At 45.7% G+C, this 21,736-nt stretch overlaps 1 protein-coding gene and 1 pseudogene across 1 annotated transcript in view; both read right to left on the bottom strand.

Annotated features, from left to right (window-relative positions):
* LOC147463076 (DNA mismatch repair protein) overlaps nucleotides 1–21,216 on the bottom strand; it is a 38,650-nt gene extending 17,434 nt beyond the window's left edge. Inside the window, exon 1 of the mRNA XM_086487138.1 lies at nucleotides 20,939–21,216. Coding sequence (XP_086343264.1) covers nucleotides 20,939–21,029 — 91 coding nt within the window. The 5' untranslated portion in view covers nucleotides 21,030–21,216. The remainder of the gene's footprint in view (nucleotides 1–20,938) is intronic.
* On the bottom strand, nucleotides 6,489–9,205 carry LOC147463077 (uncharacterized; annotated as a pseudogene).
* Nucleotides 21,217–21,736: the final 520 nt, after the last annotated feature.

Raw genomic sequence — 21,736 nt, 5'->3', positions numbered from 1 at the left:
CCTTACTATCAGCCTCCTCCTCCTCCATCATCCGACCACCAACAGTAGATCGCCGATAATTCAGTTCTTCAATTCCGCTCTCCGGGACGGGCAACGGTCTTGTGTCACTTTCACTTTCACACGACAGTAGTTTACAGTTGGGCTTTGGTCAGTTGGTCTTTGGTCTGGTCAGTTCACACTTGGACAGAGACACGTGGCAGGGTGGTCTACTGGACATCGTGGCCAGGTCACCACTGCCACCAAGTGGGGATAGACTTAGATGATGTTCTTTATGAGCCGTTGGTGGCTCTTGATGATTGTACATATGAGTAGTCGTTTTGGGCCAATGGCATTATCTTGTACGTAGTCGTCTAGATTGGGTTTTACACAGAGCACGTCTTTACCATCCCAGCACATCTGAGCCTCGACACCCCCATTGTAACTGTGAGTCCTGGGCTGGAGCTGAGTGTGCTGCCACGCCAGAGTCTGTATCAGTCTTTGAGATAGTCGAGTCATATGTTCTGGTCTGCTGTTGTGTCTTTGCGAGCTCTGTTGACGTCTATTGTTCCTTTCGGTTCAGTCTATTTGAGGGAGATTTAGTCTGTTAGAGTGAGATTGTCACGCACATTGCACTGAGGACTACCCACTGTAGAGAGCACGACACATTGCACTGAGGACTACCCACTGTAGAGAGCACGACACATTATCCACGCTACACATGTGTGTCGTGCTTTGGAAAAGAAAAGACCGAGAGAGTCTCCTTCTCCTGATTCTTTTCAATCTTCGCCTGCACATTAGAAATGAGAGATGAAGAATGAACAACTTGCTCCCCACGAATGACAATGGAAGAGTCACTTTTGGCATTCAAAGTAAACGTATTTTCCACCCAATCAATGAGAGGGTTATGCTCACGAAACCTTCGAATGCCCAAAAGCATATTACATCCTGAAAGAGGAGACACTACAAATTTTCTGCGGAAGGACGCTTGTTGAACAGTGAACAAAACATCAGGGCACTCGTGCGTGATGAGAGAGTCCATACCAAGAGAAAAGCCTGACACCTCGAAAGGAGATGTCTTGCTAATCTCCAAGCGGGCTCTTTCGACAAGAGAGTCACTAATCAAATCATGCATGCTGCCTGGGTCAAACAATATGACAAAAACATTGACCCTTCACATGACCATAACACTTAATGAGAGACTCATCAATGGGAGGATCATGAGAAACTTGGGTCACACTCGTGTTCTCATTTAATGCATTGACAGAGGAAATGGGTTCTGTGGGTTCTTTAGATTCATTAGAGTCAAGCTTAGGACATGTTCTTTTTATGTGACCCTTGATGTGCAATGATAACATCGACCTTCCTTAGAAATAATGCTTTGTTCTTCCGATGTGATGTATCCTCCTAAAATTCCTTGTTCTACCTTTTCATCTGGAGTGAGCTTAGGTTTAGCAATTGTGTTAGCTTTACCCTTGGGTTCATTTGGAGAGTTCTTTTTTGAGAGACTATTGGAAGATTGGTTAGAAGAGTTATCGTTCTTATTAATCTGAGGAGTCTGAGTGGTATGTCGTGTTTTCCTTTGGCTTTCTCTTCTAGTGCTTCATCTCCTGTGCGAGAGCAATCGCTACCGCCTTGTTGGGATCGATTGGGTCGAGGACTTCGACATCAAACCTGATATAGTCGTCCAACCCGAAAATGAAAGCCTCCTTGCGCTCATCATCCGATTTGCGTAATTCGGTGCCAAGCTGCAAAACACGATTAGAGAAAAACATAACAAGCATACCATTTTGCTTGAGACTGTGTCAATCGTCTTTCAACCGTGCTAGGTACTCTGGTGGCATAAACCGCGCCTTAGCTTGTCTTGGAAGTCGGCCCAATTGAAGGAAAGGGGCGTGTCTTCCTCGGCTTCCTCTGGGTGCATGGTCAATTGTGTCTCTTGCCATGCGTGGTACCAATTTATGGCATCACCGGCAAGGTACATAGCTACCGTCAAAACCTTGCTATTTCCTGTCTTCTTAGTTGTCGCAAAATAAGCATTAAATTGATGCAACCAAGAATGAATAGTCGTAGCATCCATCTTACCATCATACTTACTGAACGTCAACTTCTCGATGACGGGGTTGTTGGAGTTTGAATCTCGGCTTGCGCCACTTGATGAACTACTAACATCTTTGGCCGGCTCGGACTTCGAGGTGAGCACCTGTCGGACCAACTCTTCCATGCGTTGGTCTCTTCGCATCCCATGCTCTGACTCCAAGGCCGCTCGTCTTTCTTCGGCCGCCAAGCACGCTTGCTCACGCTCACCTCAATCGCTGCCTTTCTTTCTTTGCGGGCTTCGCGCTTGCGCTCCAAGGCAACGCGATTCGCTTCTTGTTGTAACATCACGTCCATCATCGACTTGACCCAAGCCTCCATAGGATTTGGTGCAAACCGTGGCGTAGATGGGGAAGGGGGAGGGTCGGAAAAACCTCCTGGTGGGGAAAATTCTTCTTTACCTTCTTCATGCTCATCACTTTCATGCAAAGTATCCATTCCCCTTTGGGTGATGACCATCCACTGAGATCGTTGGTTCTTAAGTTCACAAGGACTTGGGTTCTTATGGGTCTTGAGTTCTTGGGTTCTTGAGGTTCTTGAGTTCTTGAGGTTCTTGAAGGTCTTGAGGTTCTTGAGGTTCTTGAGATTCTTCTTTAGCTTGTAATCTGTGTTAGAGAAGGATCTTCTCTTCACCCGAGCTCCTCTCTTTCCCGCGGGCGCACCCCTTGGCGGCCTTGCGCTCACACCAGAGTTGCTTTTTCCCACCTCACGTTGATTGGCCGGCCGCTAAGTGCACGGTCCGCTCTCAATGAGTGAAAAGAGAAACAAGGGGAGGATGGACAAGCCCTTCTTTCTTGGGTTTGTTGTCACTCTTCAAAAACACGATTAAGAATCGACACGCCCAAGAGGTCTTGGGTTACGTGCGACCGCAACAAGCAAAAAAATTTATGTGGTTCTTTCCTTGAGTGATACAAAGCACTACCAAAGCTCTGATACCAATGTAAGGTGCAGCGGAAGTGAAGGTTAAACTCTGCTCAAGATGAGTGCTCCAAACTGTGCTCAAGGTTCCTTTTACTTATGGAAGGGAGAGCCTTCCGTTCCATTGGTGAGAGAATGCAAGTGATCACAAACAAAGTGGATAAACACTGTGAATGAAGGTGCTGAGGCTGAGAGATAGAGAGAGAAGAATACAACACCAGAATGTTGTTAAACCCTCCTCCGAAGGCCCCACTCTCTATGGCGAGAGCGGTCTACTATTGATTGCAGAATCTCTACAATGCTTTGGACTTGCTGACAATGTCTACGACGATGAGGACGACAACGAGACGGGCTGAAATCTGAAAACACTAATGGCTGAAATCTGCAAATCTTTATCTGCTGAATTTTGACTCTATGTCGGCGACGATGGCGATGCGACGAGGACACGCTGAAAACGCAGATGCTGAAATCTACGCTTTCCGGGATGAATCTGTAAACGCTCGCTGATCCGACCGTGCGGCGAGGATCTACTACGGGAAGGTGAGATCTCCGAGGTTCGGGGCTTGTTCTGTGGCGTCTTGATGCTGAAAACTGAAAACGCTGATGCTACCTGTGGTCATGTCGCGACGAATCTGCAAAAACGCTAGGGTGCTTGCTGGCTCAAAAACGCTAGGGGCTGATCTGGGTCCTGCTGCAAAAACGCTAGGCTTCTACTGATGCAATCTGCTAACGCCAAGCTTGATCTGCTGTCTGCAAAACGCTGGCTGATCTTGATGAAAAACACTAGGCTCTTCTTGGTCTGTTGGCTGAAAACGCTCTCATGCCGGGGGGTCTTGCTGAGAAGGTGCACTGTCGAACACGCGGTTCCTGCTGCCTCTTCTGCCAGAAAGTGCTAGCGCTAGGGTTTCTTATACACTTCCTTACTCAAATTGCCCTACCCAATTTCCCAACAAAAGTCACTTAAAAATAATAAGTGAAAATTGGCTAAAATAGGGAAAATAGGTCTATGCACTGTAAAAATGCTCCTGATGGGTTAAGATGGTAATCTGATGATCATGTTGTGTGCAACCATAGGATATGCATCTAGTCTAAGTGCCTGGACATGCACGGTCTACGAACAGACTAACAAAATTGCCAGAAAACTTCCTAAGCTAACTGACTGAATTGAACCCTTGCCATGAAGTAGCTTGTCCATGTACACATAGGGTTAGATGTGCACGTGACAAGTATATAACAACAGGACCCAGGTCCCTGACTGTTGGGCACCTCTATCACCCTCTCTGTCAATGTACTCAAACACCTCATCAACATACATACCAAATAGAGTAGGAGACAATGGGCAACCCTGTTTCACCCCAATGATGGAGTAAACTAAATCAGATATCCCCTTCGGGGTGCGTACATGTCCCATCATTGATCTGTATAGAGCCGTAATCCTCCAAATCAACACTATGGGCACCCCCATCTCCTACAGTCTACGCATCAATCGAGCTCTTGGTACCATGTCAAATGCTTTGCGAAAATCCACAAAGCTACAATAAATCCGTCTCCCATGTGACCTGCCCTCCTCAATGATGGCTCCAAGTGTCAGAATATGATCAAGAGTGGAGAAACCCCTCCTAAAACCGGCATGGCCCTTTGCTCATACACCCTCACCCTCTACCCAATTACTCAATTGCTGCCGAAGAATGGATGCATACAACCGTGCCAATGTGTGCCCAACATAATAATAATAAGGTAACCCCTCACACATGCCACGATTGAACAACACTGCAAGAACCTCTACCAGCATATCTCTAGCATGTATAAAGTGCTTTGCTACTAGACCATCATGATCATACGCCATGCTGGTCCTCATCCTGTCAATGGCTCTCTTTACCATCTCAGTGGTAAAGAAGGTGTTGGTAGGTGGACATGGCTCTGTAGGATCTAGAAGGGGGTCATGTCTAGGAACTGTATATAACGATGTCGCATACTGGTCCCCACACATCAGGAGAAGTAATCACTAGGAAGGGGAGAGCTCATGAAAGAATCGCCATGTCGGGAAGCAATCCGAGCTGTCTGTAAGTGATGACTCCTAATAGAAGACCTCTCTGGAGCTGGGCTCTCATCTCTCTGCACTCGTCATCATACCAACTATTCTGGGGCATGCTCCCAGAATGTCGCCTCCGACCCGGCTGCGTGTGTGGGTATGCCTCGGATGTTGCACCATGCAGTGTCTCAATCAAGAGCGAAGATCGACACCAGATCGGATTCCAAACCCCCCTCCAAGGGCCCCCCTCTCTATTGCTAGAGAGGTATTTGCTTTAGATTGCATCAAGTTTGGTACAATGGTTCTAGATGCTGAGATGCTTGATGACGACGATGCGACGACAATGATGATACTTGGATGAGATGAGAAACTGCAAGGCTGTAGCTAAATGCTGAAAACGATAGGGGTGCTTGCTAGAATCTGTGAATGCGACAAGGCTGTGGGCTGATCCGCTATCGCCGGTGGCGGCGATAGGCTGAAAACTGAAAAACGTTGATGGTATGAGGGCTGAAAACTGAATCGCTGATGATATTCTGTGATAGGGACACTGCTAGCATTGATGAAGTGGCTTGTAAGGTACAGCGGAAGTGAATGTTGGACTTTGCTCAAGATGAGTGCTCCGAACTGTGCTCAAGGGTTCCTTTTACTTACGGAAGGGAGAGCCTTCCGTTCCTTTAGTGAGAGAGTGCAAATGATCACAAACAAAGTGAATGACACTATGAACGAAGGTGCTGAAACTGAGAGAGAAAGAGAGAGAGAGAAGAATACGACACCTGACGATTGTCAAACCCTCCTCCAAGGGCCCCCCTCTCTATGGCGAGAGAGGTCTATGCTATTGATTGCACAAATCTGGTACAATGGTCTAGATGCAATGGACTTGCCGACAATGATGACGACGACGAGACAGGCTGAAATCTGAAAACACTAGGGGCTGAAATCTGCAAATCTGCTAACTGCTGAATTCTGGCATTGTGTCGGCGAGGACGGCAATGGCGACGTTGAAAACGCAGATGCTGAAAATCTGCGGACAGCGGGCTGAATCTGAAAACGCTGGCTGATCTGACGGTGCGGCGAGGATCTCCTGCGGGTAGGTGAGATCTGCGAAGCTAGGGACTGGTTTTGTGCAGTCTAAAGTGCTGAAAACTGAAAACGCTGATGCTAGGGACTGATCTGTCGCCGAGAATCTGCAAAACGCTGATGCTATCTGCAAAAACACTAGGCATGATCTAGGATCTGCAAAACACCAAGGCTGATCTAAAACTGGTAAAAATGCTAGGCTAAATCTGAGCCAAAACGCTGGTCTTGATCTGTTGTTGGCGGGAAACGCTAGGTCACCTGCCAGTCTTGCTAAGAAGGTGCACTGTAAGTTGGTGGACTTCCGCTGCCTCTTCTGCCAAATAGTGCTAGCGCTAGTTTCTTTTATAGATGCTTAGCAAATTTTGCCCTACCCAGTTTCCCAACAAAGTCACTTATTAATAATAAGTGAAAAATGGATAAAATAGGGAAAATGGGTTCTGTGTACTGTAAAATGCTTATGATGGGTACTGACTATCATGTTGATGATCATGTTGTGTGCAACCAGAGGATATGTAACTCCTCTAAGTGCCTGGACATGCACGGCCTGCGCACAGGCTGACAAAGGTCCCAGAACACTTCCTAAGCTAACCTGAACCCTAGACCTCAAGTAGCTTGTCCACATGCACATGGGGGTGATTAGATGTGCACGTGACATCCCCTCCTTTTCAAAGTGAGGTACTGGTACCGAACTGTATGGCACCGAGGGAGAGCGCCAACAATGTCTGGAATCTTGAGAAGGACTCTTCCCGGCCTACTCTGATACATGGGTCGTGCGATACTTTATTTTCATGAAGGTCTGCAATGCTTGCTTCTTTGGGCCGCGCCGAAAGCAGCACAAAGTGATCTGTGGCTACTTCAATGCTCCAACTGTGTCTATGGACGTAGGTCCACCTTCTTCAAGAATCTCCAAGGAGGAAAATTCCTGAAACCACTTCCAACGCAAAATCATAAACATACCCATTCCATGTAGAGTAACTAGATAAATACTATTCCTCCTAAATGATTGTGCATGCAATTGAGATGAACCAATTGACGGAGTGTCAAACCCTTCACCAAAAACACGCAAAAAATGGGGTCGAAACTTGACTTTCTGATCTAAATCTATCAACTGTGGCAAATCACAATGGAAATGCCGATGCTTGATGGTCAATCTTTCTTGTGCTCTTTCTGAGACTATTCATGCCAAGGAAGAGATATGGAATGTGGATTCCTTAAATGCAAACTTTTTTTCTTTTCGAGAAAAATCCGCATACATCCGTGCGCATTCATGAGTGAATCATGTGCATCGTACAATACGGCATGCCTGTGAAAAGGGAACACGTAAAGACGGTGACGAAAATACAAGAAATCGTCACGAATGAAACACTCCAACAATGTATGCTGACTAATCATGCGAACACACAATACGACCTGAGTGGGTTCTGTGGACCTTGACTTGAAAGCTAACATCAGTTTTGCGTGATTGATCGTATCTGCAATGAGGTTAGCTTCACTAGAAAAAGCATCATCTAAACCATCATTCTTGTGAACAATCACATCTCTATCATGCAAAACATGTGTGTCGTGCTTGGAAAAGGAATGACTCAGAGTCTCCTTTTCTTGTTCTTTTTCGAGTTCCGTGTCATGTGTCTTTTCTTATTCTTTGTCATGCAACAAATCATGCTTCTCTAGAATGAGACTACATGGTTTGTCCTCGTCCAAAACATGAGAGTGAGAGATTAGTGACATAGATGGAATCTTAGTGTCACATTGAAGAACCACGAGAGGTGCTCCTTCAACTGCGAGACTGAGAGTGTTTTCTTTCAACATACTTGTGGATTATGACCTTTAAACCACTTAATGCCAAAAACCACATCGTATCCTTAAAGAGGAGAAATCAAAACCTTTCTACAAAAACGGATATTTTGAATGGGCACGGTCACATCAGGACATTCATGCGTAAACGAAGAGTGCATGCCAGGAGCAAACCCAGAGGCCGCAATGGGATCAATGTGTTGAGCTTCTAGACTCGCACTCGTCACGCGAAAGTCGCTAATCACATCATGCATACTACCAAAATCACAGAAGACCACAATGCGTTGACCATTCCCATAACCATAACAATATATGAGAGATGCATCGTCATGATCGTGAGAAACTTCGGACACACTAGTGTGCTCTCTGATTGCATTAATAGAAGAAGTGAATGATGAGCACACAGCTATGGCGGGTGCCGGCGGTGAGAGGCCATGGCTTGGAGCCTACAAAGAAACGAGAGCGAGAGAGAGAGAGAGAGAGAGAGAGAGAGAGAGAGAGAGAGAGAGAGAGAGAGAGAAATCGACACTACAGTAAGCAGTAAAAAAACTCACGCTATATTATTGAGTAAAGCCTTTTCTATATAAGGCATACTTGCCATGCAAAAAACCATGCAAACTGGAACTGCCTGCTCTATAGGCTGTGCCCACAGGCTTGACATACCTAACACTCCCCCCCTCAAGCCCGAACTAGACAGACCGTTTCATGATACCTCGAGTTTTTGGTATACTTGTCAACCATGAGTTTTAGGTTCTCTCACAACCAAAGAATTTTTGGTGTATCCATAACCTGGTGCTATGATAATAACCCCCCCTTGAACAGATAGGGTGTAGGTCAAAAAATTAGCTACTAAAAATGAAGTTTTTGGTTCACTGCCAAACCTTGGGTTTAAGGTGTACCCAATAACCTCATGAGAAGCGGAACAAAATAGGGACTTGAACAAAAAACTGATAATTTGGGAGGTCTTACCACTCATGTGTGGCAGTGTCTATAACACGTACAACTTATCATGGCAATAGTTGACAATTTATAAGCTAAAATAAGGCTTTGATTGAAAAGTGTGATGGTTTTGACAATAGACAAAATTCTGACAAATTTGTGATAACATAAAGACAAACTGGTACTAGAGTACATTACTCTTTGATACTGCTTCAACAAATTCAAGCAAAAACTGGCATCTATTCTCCAAATAGCTTCCACGATGCACGATCCATCTACACATTGTGAATCCATTTCATCCCAGCCACAACTTGATTGTACTAGCCAGCCACCAGCAAGCATAGGCAACCTATTGAAATAGTGCTCCACCATAGCCTCGACTATCAAGAGTGTATCAATTGATTCGTCCAAAACATTGTCTTCATACCCTTCGGCAAACCCCGATACCCAAATGTCCGATACATGTGAATCACACAAACCTAAAGTAGGGGAGATTTTCTTTATTTGCTTGGATTTTGCTAGCATGATTGCATTGCAAGGAAACTCACCTATAAAAGCAACCACAGATTTTGGCATGCTACACAAGGATGAGGCCGAGCGTGAATAGGCTTGCGGGAACAATGGCTTGCAGAGGAAAGAAGTTATGTGAGGACCCTCTTGGTTAAAGGTCAAAGACCAAAATTACACAAAGGTTAATTGGGTGTGAACCGGGTGCAAAACAAAAAAAGATGACGAGCTTTGCTTTTGCAGACAGCGCCGCGCTGCTGTTTTTCTTCTGCGTAGCTTGTAGAGGCGGAACTGGCAGGTGTTTTAGTGTCAAGAATTCAATAGCCTTCCAGGGCGAACCTGGTGAGCGTGGTGTTGCTGACTTCTGAGCAGGTCGGCGACCTGCTTCCTTTCCACTCTATGTACAGTGTGGTGCTAGGAGTGATGACCTGCACACTACACACTACTCTCTCTCTCCCCTACGTGCAGTTATGTGATGCCCCACAAAAGGGCTTTTCATTTGACTGATGTATAGCTGTGTGGTTTTATGCCTTTGTGCTGAGGCAAGAGCCTCTTTGAGCAGGAACAAGAGTAGCTAACTACTACTCCAAAAGCAGGCATCGATGAGGGTGATAACCTCACCGTACAGGTGCAATTTCAGCACTGGTTATGCGCTGTATTTTGACTGTTTTTCAGCCATACGGACGCCAGAACGATTGGGAACAGTGCCCCACTAACAAAGGAGAGTTCCGGGACTGGTTAGGGCTGAAAACAGGGCAAAAACCAATAAATACAGCGAGCTGAATTTACTGTTTTTGGGCAGAAATCAAAGGGTTTATGCCAGTGGCAGTGAGTTCCAACAAGGTAATTGGTTTCGCGCAAGTTTTGAAGCTGTTATGCTGCCGAAATTTGGCCAAAACAGGTGGTATCTAGCTCGATACACGTAAAGAATTCCCAGGACTCTACTTTGTAATTTTCCCTCTCAAAGTATAAAGAAATACCGAAAGGGACGCCATTTTTGGGGCCTACACGTTATCAGCGGCTGCTCGGAGCATTCTAGCTTCCGAGCCGTGTGTGTGCTTAAGTGTTAATTCCCGTTGCAGGTTCCTTTTGCAAAGTACTCTCTCTCTCTCTCTCTCTCTCTCTCTCTCTCTCTCTCTCTCTCTCTCTCTCTCTCTCTCTCTCTGTGTGTCTAAAGTAAAGTAAAGAATTTCGGGTGAAAGCCAAAGCTTACAGCCCCACGGGCCGGTTTCAAGGTTCCATTGCCGAGATATCAATCACTTTTTCCTCAAGAAGTGAGCCTTGGTTGTTTTGGGTAAGGACACAAAGTACAGGTACGCGGGATTATACTACGGCCGACAAAGGGAAGGGCATTATGGAAGAGGGTTCCTCTTCACAACACAGACAGGAAATTCCGCATGTTCGCCCTGCCAAAAAGTGGTCAAATTAGGGCTGATTTTCTGCTGCGTTTTGAGGGTTTGAACTTTGCAAGTACGAACCAAGATGAGATAGCAGGTAGATTGGCCACTAGGTCTCCTACGGGAGTGATGTGGGTCTGCCAAGTGGCACGCTGCTCGTCAATTCTCTAAGGCGATTGCTTGGATTCTTTGACGCATTGATAAATCATCTTGAAATTTGAGCTTACTTGGTCGTGGGTAGTACGCTACAGTGTTGTGGAATTATGCTCGTTGCAGAGGCAAGAGCCTCTTGCAAAGGTAAAAATTTAAGGGACAGGTTGCAAAACGCTATTTGGTGAAGTTCAAGAACTATCCGCCTATGGATGAAAAGTGGATGGACGAGCATGGACTGTCCGAGTCACCAAATGTATTGCAGCTTTACCTTGAAGCCTTTGGGTTACAGCCTACCTATGCCCTAACCCAACGTGTGCAAAGGAGGGGTAATGATAAAGCTAGCACATCAAATGTACATATGAATTCAATGTAATAGATGGAAATGACAAAAGTATGAAGGTCTCACTAAGTCATTCGTATCTATGTGTTACGACCTTTCTTGTGGATACATGCGATGATAAAAGAGTGCTAACAACACAAGACCATCAGTGGCATGTATTTATGGTATGCAATCGAGGACGTTTGCGATTTCAAAAGGGGGGTATGTCACGAGGACGTGGCAACTGCTAACCTTAGTTGTTGGTTTCTTTCCAATGATTTTTGTTTGATTTTTGAGACCCTCTTTTTGAAGTTGCAAACGGTTGGACATTGTATGGCCAACGTGAACGGTAGTTTCACCCACAAACAGGAAGTTGGTTGGCACTGGAATTCGTATAGTAAGAGGATGTCTAGGCTTAGTGTAAGATCATGTAGGTCCCCCCATCGCACTTAGCAAGTTGGTGGATACTAGGAAGTGAACTCAATAAAGGCATAAAGTCAAGGTGGGTCACCAAAGGAAAGTACCCGACAGCTCGGCTACATTGCATTTTTGGATGTAGGTCCAGTGGGCATTGATGGTCAGATGACCAATGGGAGTCCAACGGAAGCATCCCCTAAAATTTAAAAACTGCTATTTTGGGCCATGAAATCTGTTCACGTCATTAGCTTCAGAATGACAAGGGGAACATTTTATTACTGTGCCGCAAAGTCAACTAATGTACCAGTTAAGAGATTTTTAAGCGGGAAGCCCAATGTGGGGAAATTGCATACATGAGTGCCAAGTGGCACTTTTTGGCCAATTTACCAAGTTTGGGAGAATAGAACTCGTAACTGACCTTTTGGAGCAGTTTTGGAGGCTGATAACTCTGATTTTCAGACATTTCTCTCCATTTTTTAGCTTCCCATGACATCACCTAGGACCAAGGAGCTCATTTTCAGCATTGAAAGGCATCAGATGCGTGTTTACAGGGCTTTTTTGCTGCATTTTCAACGATACGCAAGTTTTGGTAGCCATGGAAATCTTCCCGTTTTTACATCTATTTGTTCACAAATGCATTACAGGTCAAGCGCAGAAGAGGGGGCACTTGATTTATGCTGGGGGGATACTTACATTGAGAACCTGTCTCACAGGTTAAGAGCTATCGCGTGCTTCCTTTCCACTCTATGTACAGTGTGGTGCTAGGAGTGATGACCTGCACACTACACATTGCTCTCTCTCTCCCCTACATGCAGTTATGTGATGCCCCACAATAGGGCTTTTCATTTGACTGATGTACAGCTGTGTGGTTTCATGCTTTTGTGCTGAGGCAAGAGCCTCTTTGAGCAGGAACAAGAGTAGCTAACTGCTACTCCAAAAGCAGGCACCGCTGAGGGTGATAACCTCACCGTACAGGTGCAATTTCAGCGCTGGTTATGCGCTGTATTTTGACTGTTTTTCAGCCATACGGACGCCAAAACCATTGGGAACAATGCCCCACTGACAGAGGAGAGTTCGGAGACTGTTTAGGGCTGAAAACAGGGCAAAAAACAGTAAATACAGCGAGCTGAATTTACTGTTTTTGGGCAGAATCAGAGGGTTTATGCCAGTGGCAGTGAGTTCCAACAAGGGAATTGGTTTCGCACAAGTTTTGGGGCTATTATGCTGCCGAAATTTGGCCAAAACAGGTGGTATCTAGCTCGATACACGTAAAGAATCCCAGGACTCTACTTTGTAATTTTTTCTCTCAAAGTAAAAAGCAATACCGAAAGGGGCACCAATTTTGGGGCCTACAGGTTGTCGGCATCTGCTCGGAGCATTCTCGCTTCCGAGCCATGTGTGTGCTTAAGTGTTAATTCCCGTCGTAGGTTCCTTTTGCAAAGTACTCTCTCTCTCTCTCTCTCTCTCTCTCTCTCTCTCTTTAGAGTAAAGTAAAGAATTTCGGGTGAAAGCCAAAGCTTACCGCCCCACCAGCCCGTTTCAGCTACCCTTCTGTCTTCGGGCGCCAAGCGCGCTTGCTCGCGCTCACGCTCCAAGGCTAACCGCCTTTCATCGCGCTCGTGATCCAATTCTGCCTTTCTCTCTTCGCGCTTGCGATCCAAGATTGCCTTTCTTTCCTCAGCCGCCAAGAGTGCTTGATCATGCTCGCGATCCAAGGTTGGCTTTCTTTGCTCGGCCGCCAAGCACGCTTGATCACGGTAGCAATCCAAGGTGGCTCTTGTTGTAGCATCATGTCCATCATCATCTTGACCAAAGGCTCCATAGGATTTGGTGCAAACCGTGGGGAAGGGGGAGGGTCGGAAAACCTCCTGGTGGGAAAAATTCTTCTTCACCACCTACATGCTCATCACCCTCACGCAAAGTATCCAATCCGCTTCAGGCAATAACCATACACTGAGATCTTGGGTACTTAAGTTCACGAGCAACTTGAATTCTTGTGGTTCTAGGGTTCTTGAGGTTCTTGAGGTTCTTTCTTTAGCTTGCAATCTGCGTTAGAGAAGGCTTTTCTCTTACCCAAGCTTGACTCTTCCCTACGGGCACACCACTTGGCGGCCTTGCGCTCACACCAAGGATGCTTTTTCCCACCTCACGTTGATTGGCCGGCCGCTAAGTGCACGGTCCGCTCTCAATGAGTGAAAAGAGGAACACACGGAGTGTAACAGACTTGGACACTCCAAGTCAAAAATCAATCGCGACAGCACCAAATAACCACTTCAAAACAATTCACAGATCAGAATAGATTTGCACTGGCCCGGCGGAGTTCCATGCCTAGAGATATTGGCCCCAAAGACTGGCGCCCCTTTCGGTATTTCTTTTATATTAATCAGTTCAAAGTACAAGAGAGAGAGGCTAGGGTTTCACTCTCAGACTCTGCGTCCAGATGCTCTGAGAAGTGAGGCCCTCGCCACTAATTTAAAGGTTACAAGGGATGCCCAAAAGCAGAGCCCCAAAAGCTTCAAATCAAAAGCAATTGCTCTCTCTCTCTCACAGAGAGTCAAAACTTGAAACCAAAAGCATTCTCTCTCTCTTTCTCATTAAGTAGAGAAAAAGCGAAATTTGAGTCGCTCATCATTTTCCAATATATATTTATTTATTTATTTATTTATTTATTTATTTTTTAGCCTCCGCGATTTACGAAAATTAGGGTTTCTGACAAAAATTAGGGTTTGCAGGAATTTTAGGGTTTCTGGCAAAAATTAGGGTTTCTGTTGTCCGCCACGTCATCACTTTGTGACATACCCCCCTCTTGAAAGCATTGTAATCGACCGCAATTACGCCTGCAAAACCGACAAAAGCCATAAACCGTCTTAGCAGACACTGACTGTTAGTACCTACGTACTAGGAACACACATCTAGCACATGTACAAAATCGACAGTCACATCACACGACATCACAGGACATCACCAGACATCACAGGACATCACATGACATTCAACATTCATTCGGATCTTAGACCATGATTTATCGGCAATGTAGCTAGCAATCACATCTAGGTCCAATTGGGACCTCAACGATGTCCGATTGACTAACCCCTATTGCAACCATGTCTATTCAAGATCAATCAGAGCAAAATGCTGCAGTCATTTCGGCTATCAGTTCCTGCACTCAAAAGAATTCAAGAACAAATCAGTCTCATTATCAAGAATTCCATTTCATAAAGTCATCCAGCAGAATACTGTCAGCTCTCAGTATCGCTGAAGCTCAAAGAGACATCAGTGACTTTAGTATCAAAATCAAGGCATCTGTTGACAAACGAGCGGAGTAACTCCCCTCTTGTGCATCCCATTGCACCAGATCTTCGGCCAAGCTGAGTTTCTGGGTTCCGTTTGGAGTAGACTATGCTAAACCAAAACATCGAGGTAAAGTTTCACAATCCGAGGAGTATCTGCTAGGTGGTCCTCCTCCATCCACTTCGCATCAAATGCAGGAAAGTTCTTGAACTAAACCAAGAACCGCCTTCGGACTTTACCTTTCTTCGTATCGTTATGTCCCAAAATCTGTTCAGGAACAAGGATCTCCTCGTTTTCTTCCACTTCGGGTTGCTCATCAGGCTCCCCATCATCAGGCACATCACCCTTAACACGGTTCAAGAGACTCACATGCAATGCATTATGAATCCTCCAAGTATCTCACAGTCCCAAGAAGCTTCTAACTTCATGGACATTCCTCAAATCGGGCCAATCACGGATAGTCTCTATCTTGGCCACGTCCATTTGCACTCCTGCTACTGACACAATGTGTCCCAAAAAGTGTATCTTTGATAGGAAAATTTCACTTTTCTTTGCATTAATCACTAACGTGTGATCTCGTAATGCCTGAAAGACTTGAAGCAGATGATCTTTGTGTTCTGCCTCATTCTTGGAGCCCTACCTACCCCTATTCTCCTACATACGGGGGGGGGGGGGGGGGGGGGGGGTGTCTTGTACACAGCAGTTTTGCCATCTAGAGTTATTGGGGCTTGCCAGCCTTTTCCATATGTCTCTTGTGTGTCCATCGCCATTCTCTCTCTCTCTCTCTCTCTCTCTCTCTCTCTCTCTCTCTCTCTCTCTCTCTCTCTCTCTCTCTCTCTCTCTCTCTCTCTCTCTCTCTCTCTCTCTCTCTCTCTCTCTCCGCTGCCACTCTGACATGGTATCAAAGCTCTAGGCTTGGATCTACCATCACCTACACCTCGGAGAAGTCTACAGAGATTTCCATCGCGAAGAATCACCTCTTTCCCATCAGCGTTTTTTTTTTTTTTTGGGGATCCAGTGTTTTTGCTCTCAGCCCTTGCGTTTTTGGTGGATGGCATCTTCTTCTGCATCCTTTGCTAGCGCCCCTCCCTACCTTTGCCTCATCGCCACCACCTACCCTCTCCTCTGCCTTGTGTTTTTCCCATTCTTGGCCTAGCATTTTTTGCAGGAGAGACTCCCTTGCATCTGTGTTTTCAGCCAGCCTGTGGATCTAGCGTTTTTACAGGACAGCAACCCGCTAATCTGCGTTTTTCAGCCCTATACCCTAGCGTTTTTGGGCACGACAGCAGCCAGCCGTTCTTGCATTTTTTTGTGGCAGCCACGACACCATTGGACCAGCGTTTTTTAACCTTCACTTCAGCGCTTCCTTCTTGCCGATCTCGAACAGCCAGAGCCCTGCTCCTTGCCCCTTGGTCTTCCCACTTGGAAGTTGAACCATCACGTGACTTTGCCGGCGATTTCCCGACCACCTATCTACTGATTTTCAGCCTGTTTTGGTGCATTTACAGTCCTCACCTACCAATCTCGGCATCCGGTGTTCATCACCTGGCGTTTTTGCTCAAACCCCTACATCCTCGCGGTGTTTCGAGCTCCCTTTTGCTGCAATTTCAGGTTTGGACAGCACCTTTATCGGCATCCCTTCGGGTTTCCCTTGCCTCTCGCGTCGCGTACCCCCTACTTCACGGTCTTTTGGCGTTCTATCCAGCGTGGTTTTCCGATCCTATCCTCGCCTTTGCTTCTAATTTTGCACACGAGACTTCTTTGCTGATTTTTTGTCTGTACCTATGGCAACACTCCCAGCCATGCCTATCTTTCCTCCCGGCGAAAAGCTTGACAGCTCCAACTTTGTCGTCTGGAAGATGAAGATCATGGTGATGCTTATGCAATTGGACCTTTGGGACTGGCTTACCGATCCTGCCAGTGCCGTGTGTCCCTGCCTTGCTCCTGCATATGGTGCTCCTACATCGACATCATCAACTCTCACAAATTGCTGACATGTCAAGTCACTGAAGAACGGAGCCACCGGCCGAGGGGCCTAAACCCTAAGTAAAGAAGCAGAAGCAGCAGATTTTCGCAATTCACGCTGGCCTACTGACATGGCAGATTGTACGGATTTTTGGATTTCGCGCTTGCATGCTGACGTGGGAGCCTGTACGGATTTCTGGGATTTGCGTTGTTGACGTGGCAGTTGTACAGATTTTTGTAAATCACGCTGGTAGCTTTTGGGCATCCGCTTTTAGACCAGATGCTTTTGAGTTTGAAGGCTTTTCATGTAAACTGCTTTTGGGCCTAGGGCCTTTAAATATGAGGCCATGGGCTCATTCTCTGGCATGCTTCTGGACGAAGGTGCAGAGCGTGGAGTACCGGCTTGTACTATGTTGATGCAATATAAAGAAATACCGAAAGGGGCGCCAAGGTTTGGGGCCAATACTCGCCGGGGTGACATTCGGTCACTCCGTGTCGCGTGTGCTCTGTCTCTTTCAGTTCAGTTGTTATTGAAGTGCTAAAAGTCTATTCAGTCTGTTCTTTTCTATTGGACGTGGTGCCCGTCTTGTGACATCACCTACCACTTCTTCTGTAGGTACACGTGCTAGTTCCTCATCTACTTCTTCTTACGGTACTGCTTCTTGCGGATCGGGTGTTGTGGTTACACAGGCTATGGTGGATCGGTGGAATCTGAACCATTGCAGAGTTTACTCTTTCTTACTCATCAACTGTGCAGATAGCATGTTGACGTCTTTACACTCTCACACCACTGCACATGAGCTATGGGGTTTCCTTTGCAATATGTACGAGGCGAAGACACCCGGAAGGATCCTCGCACTCGATGGACTGACAGGTCTCATCATTTCCGACTATCCAGGACTTCATATCCCGCATGCTTCTGCTCCGTGATGAGCTAGCAGCTTGTGGTCACCAGATCTCTTCCAAGGCCATGGCAACTCTGTTGCTGCTCAAGCTTCCCAACACTTATGATTCCTTGTTCCAGTCACTTACTACCTCCACGCGCCCTACTCCTATCACTTGGAAGGAGCTCTTACTCGCTGTGCAGCAGATAGCTTCGCACATTCAGGACAGAGCCACCTCACACGCCTCTAGGGGTGCTACTGCATTGATCTTTACATCCAGTAGGGGTGGTAGTGCTCCCGGACAGTCTGGACCTGGTTGTACACCTTCTCGCCTTGACATTACTTGTACCTATTGTGAGAAAACAAGGTCGTTTTGCAGTAAAATGTTATAAACGACAGCGGGACCGCAAGAAGGATTCAGATCCTAAGGATGGGACGGCTTCTTGACAGACGTCTGCCACCGCCATCTCTAACCCTTCACCCGAATGCTGCCTCATACAAGTTCTACCAACAGCACTGGAATAGGAATCATTCAAAATTGCTTGAACTAGCAGGAAGTACTGCTCCCAATGAGACTATTGATCATGCACATATGCTTTAAGACATTGAAAGTCAACTGATTATAGATCAGTTTGAGCATCGGACTGTGGATGAAATGCGGATGAAAAATTCAACTTAGTGCCAAAATTTCCAAAGAGTGCTTGCCAAAAATGTGGCGTAAACTTGACATTTCTATTTGACACAATCGACTTTGGCAAACCACAAAGGGGATACCAGTGCTTAATGAACAAACGTACTACATCTTGTGCTATGTATGATTGTGGCCTTATAAGGAATTATCATGCAGAACTAGCTGAAACAATCAACAATGGGTAAACACTGAGTATTCCTTGAATGCAAACTAGGTTGAAGGTTAGTCACAAAATCCATGGGAGTGTCTTGAAATGGGCCTTCGGGAATAGGCAACGGCATCAAAAGACCCTGCTGCTTACCCCTAGGAGCTTTTACTTTTTGACAAATGAAACACTGTGTGACATACTTAAACACATCTTTTCGCATATTAAGCCAATAAAAGAATCTTTCTATCTTTTTTGAAGTGGTATTCATGCCTCTGTGCCCACATTCGTAAGTGCATCATGTGCATCGTGCAATATGGCTTGCCTAAGAGAAGGTAACACACAAAGACGGTGACAAAAATACAAAAGACCCTCACTAATGAGAGACTCTAACAATGCATACTAACTAACATGCAAACAAAAGATAGTTCCTAAATGGGTACTGTGCAGTGTGGACCTCGACTCGAGAGCCAAGATCGGTCTTGCGTGACTGATCGTATCTGCAATTGGGTTAGCTTTACTAAGAACACAATCAATCAAACCACCAAATTGCTCACAAGCCTGGAACCATCTAGCTTGACGCTCACTCCAAGGTGTACTCCGTACAAATTGGAGCAACTTGAAGACGTGATGATCCTTGCAAATAATCAAATCTCTATCATGCACAAAATGCGTGTCATGCTTAGAGAATTAACAACAGAGAGAGGTTCCTTTTCATGCAATGACTGATTCTTTTCTAGACTGTGGGACTGTGTACAGACTCACAAGGGTGTCAAAACACTTCCTAGGCTGACCTAAAAGTAGGCATTGCAGCTTGTCCATGTGCACATAGAGTTAGATGTGCAAGTGACAATACTCCAACATGTCCAAGTGCCTACCGTGTACAATTGAGGAAGATACAAGACTAGATCCTTGCATTAAGTCGAACCCAAGCCTGTTGAAGCTTTGCAAGCGTCTCCAACTCCTTGGAAGAAAGAGACCCGAATCCATCCAAAATCAGCCCCCTTTTCCGCACAAACGTCTCTAATCAGCTGGTTGAAATTCTACGAAGGCACCCGGCACGAACCGTTGCACTTGATTCTCAAATCACCCGAAATCTTTAACAATGCAACCCATATCTCATCCAATACTTCTCCCTCGAAAACCGGCTGAAAAAACGTTGATACACAAGAGTTCTTTGCAACAAAAAAGAAGCAAACACTGATTAATCCCCTCTGGATGCAAAACCACCCTAACTAGTGATGTTTTTGCTACGAATAAGAGCCAAATCTCCCCCTCCTGGTGGCTGAAAAACATGTCCTCCAAACTAATCTTCTTGCACATATGAAGTATGTCTTGTTGGAGCTCTTGCTTCTTGTTGGTATGGTCCCTCATGGATGTTTGCTTGGCATCCGAGGTACGCAATTGCACCGCCAAAGTAATTCGCTTCATCGGAGACACTTGATAACATAAAGAGACAAGCCGATCCCAAATCATCTTCGCGTCTTTCATCTATCATATGTGATTAATAACATATGGTGTATTGTTGAGCATAATAAATTTTCAAATCCAAGCATTGACACACTCCCACAACTTCGCTCCCGTCAGATTCTTTCGCTTCTGAAATGGCTACTGACAAAGCCTCCAAGCTCATATGAGTCAAAGACCACGTCATAGTCGCTCCCTAAATGGCATAGTTCTCGGAACATGCTCTTCACAAGGAAATCGTTTCCATTAGTATGACTTGGGGGAGGCTTTCGACTGATTTTGCGTGATCAGTGGTGCTCTTATTAAACCAGAAAAAAGTTAATGGTTTTCCCATTGGCGTTAAGAAATTGATTGCATATAGATGGTGTGAGCAAAGGTCATAAAAATATTCATGCCCATGATTTATTCCAATCAATGCTCCACACCCTAAGCAACTCATAGCACATGTAGGATGGATATAATGGCTTCTAAGCAGGCCATATTCTTCAAAAAGTTAGGCGCTCAAGAAGACATCAACAGTAAATATGTGTCAAATACCTGACCATCTTGTTTCATTATCACATCGATCCTGGCATCAGCAAATGCAAGTCAAGTTTTGAGGGGCTTCTATGAAAGATCTCTAATCAGTAACCACCTAAATGTGCATCGAAGCCATCCCAAAGCCTCTGTCATAGGCGTCCACAAGCATGCCGTTATAGGCAAAGTGAGACCCCAATGATACCATGGTTCGATTAAGCTTTGGCCACTAAAACTCAAAGGGTTAGGGGGAGCAGTTTTTGACAGAACGAATGAAGAATTGTCTCAGGTTTAAACCCATGAACAAGCGATGTTAAAGAAATCAAAGAAAGGAAAGGAATATTCTCACACACAGAAGCCTGTTTTTATCATGAAAAGCTCCATAGCAGCCCCGCAAAGCGCTGACCCCGCCACCAACTTCGCATACCAAGCACCGTGCTTCATTTCTGGCTCAGTAAATTTCAAGACTGAAAGAAAATTCAGTAAAATGCTGCAAGCAGTGTGGTAGAATTTCAACTAGGTAGTGTGGTGGACCATGGGTCCTCAGCACTAAAGGGTGGTGGCATTTTGGACGGAACATGGTAAGAACAACTTCGATCCCTCCCGCCGAGACCGTGTGAGATAGTGTAGAGGCCAAGCGACCTCAAAGATCTATCCTAGAACTAGAACTCAATAACGCCTACAACCAAACTTCTCTTATATGAACTTCAATGAGCAACCCTTTGGAAGCCCCAGGAGTCCAATGGCCACCTTACATTGCCAATGAATTGGTGCCCTTGAACTAGTAGCAAGGATGGCGGTATTGGGCCTTGCTCCAAACTTGGTTCAAGCAATCCTAAGAGGTGGTCGAAGAGGGGACAAGGCAATCGAAAGAAGGACTTGAAGCGATCAAGGTCTTGTAGACACCATTCCCGGTACATGTCCCATCAATGAAGTAATCATGGCTTCATGTACCACGGACCACATTGGCGCCTACCCCAGTGGGTGTGCCGTAGTTTCAAGAAGGCTTGCATCACGGCCGCGATGAATGCAAGAATTGCGACGTGATCGATGTTATCATTATCACAAACCAAGCCGATGGCTAGTAAATGTAGTAGCAACGCAAAGCGACGGTGCATTTTTTGCTTATGGTGGAGAAACCACTTGTTTGC

Source organism: Adiantum capillus-veneris, chromosome 2 (genome assembly GCF_014529385.1).
Source record: "Adiantum capillus-veneris isolate H3 chromosome 2, ASM1452938v2, whole genome shotgun sequence".
Classification (NCBI taxonomy): domain Eukaryota; kingdom Viridiplantae; phylum Streptophyta; class Polypodiopsida; order Polypodiales; family Pteridaceae; genus Adiantum; species Adiantum capillus-veneris.
Note: the sequence above shows the minus strand (reverse complement) of the source record. Positions and strands in the feature narration are given on the sequence as shown.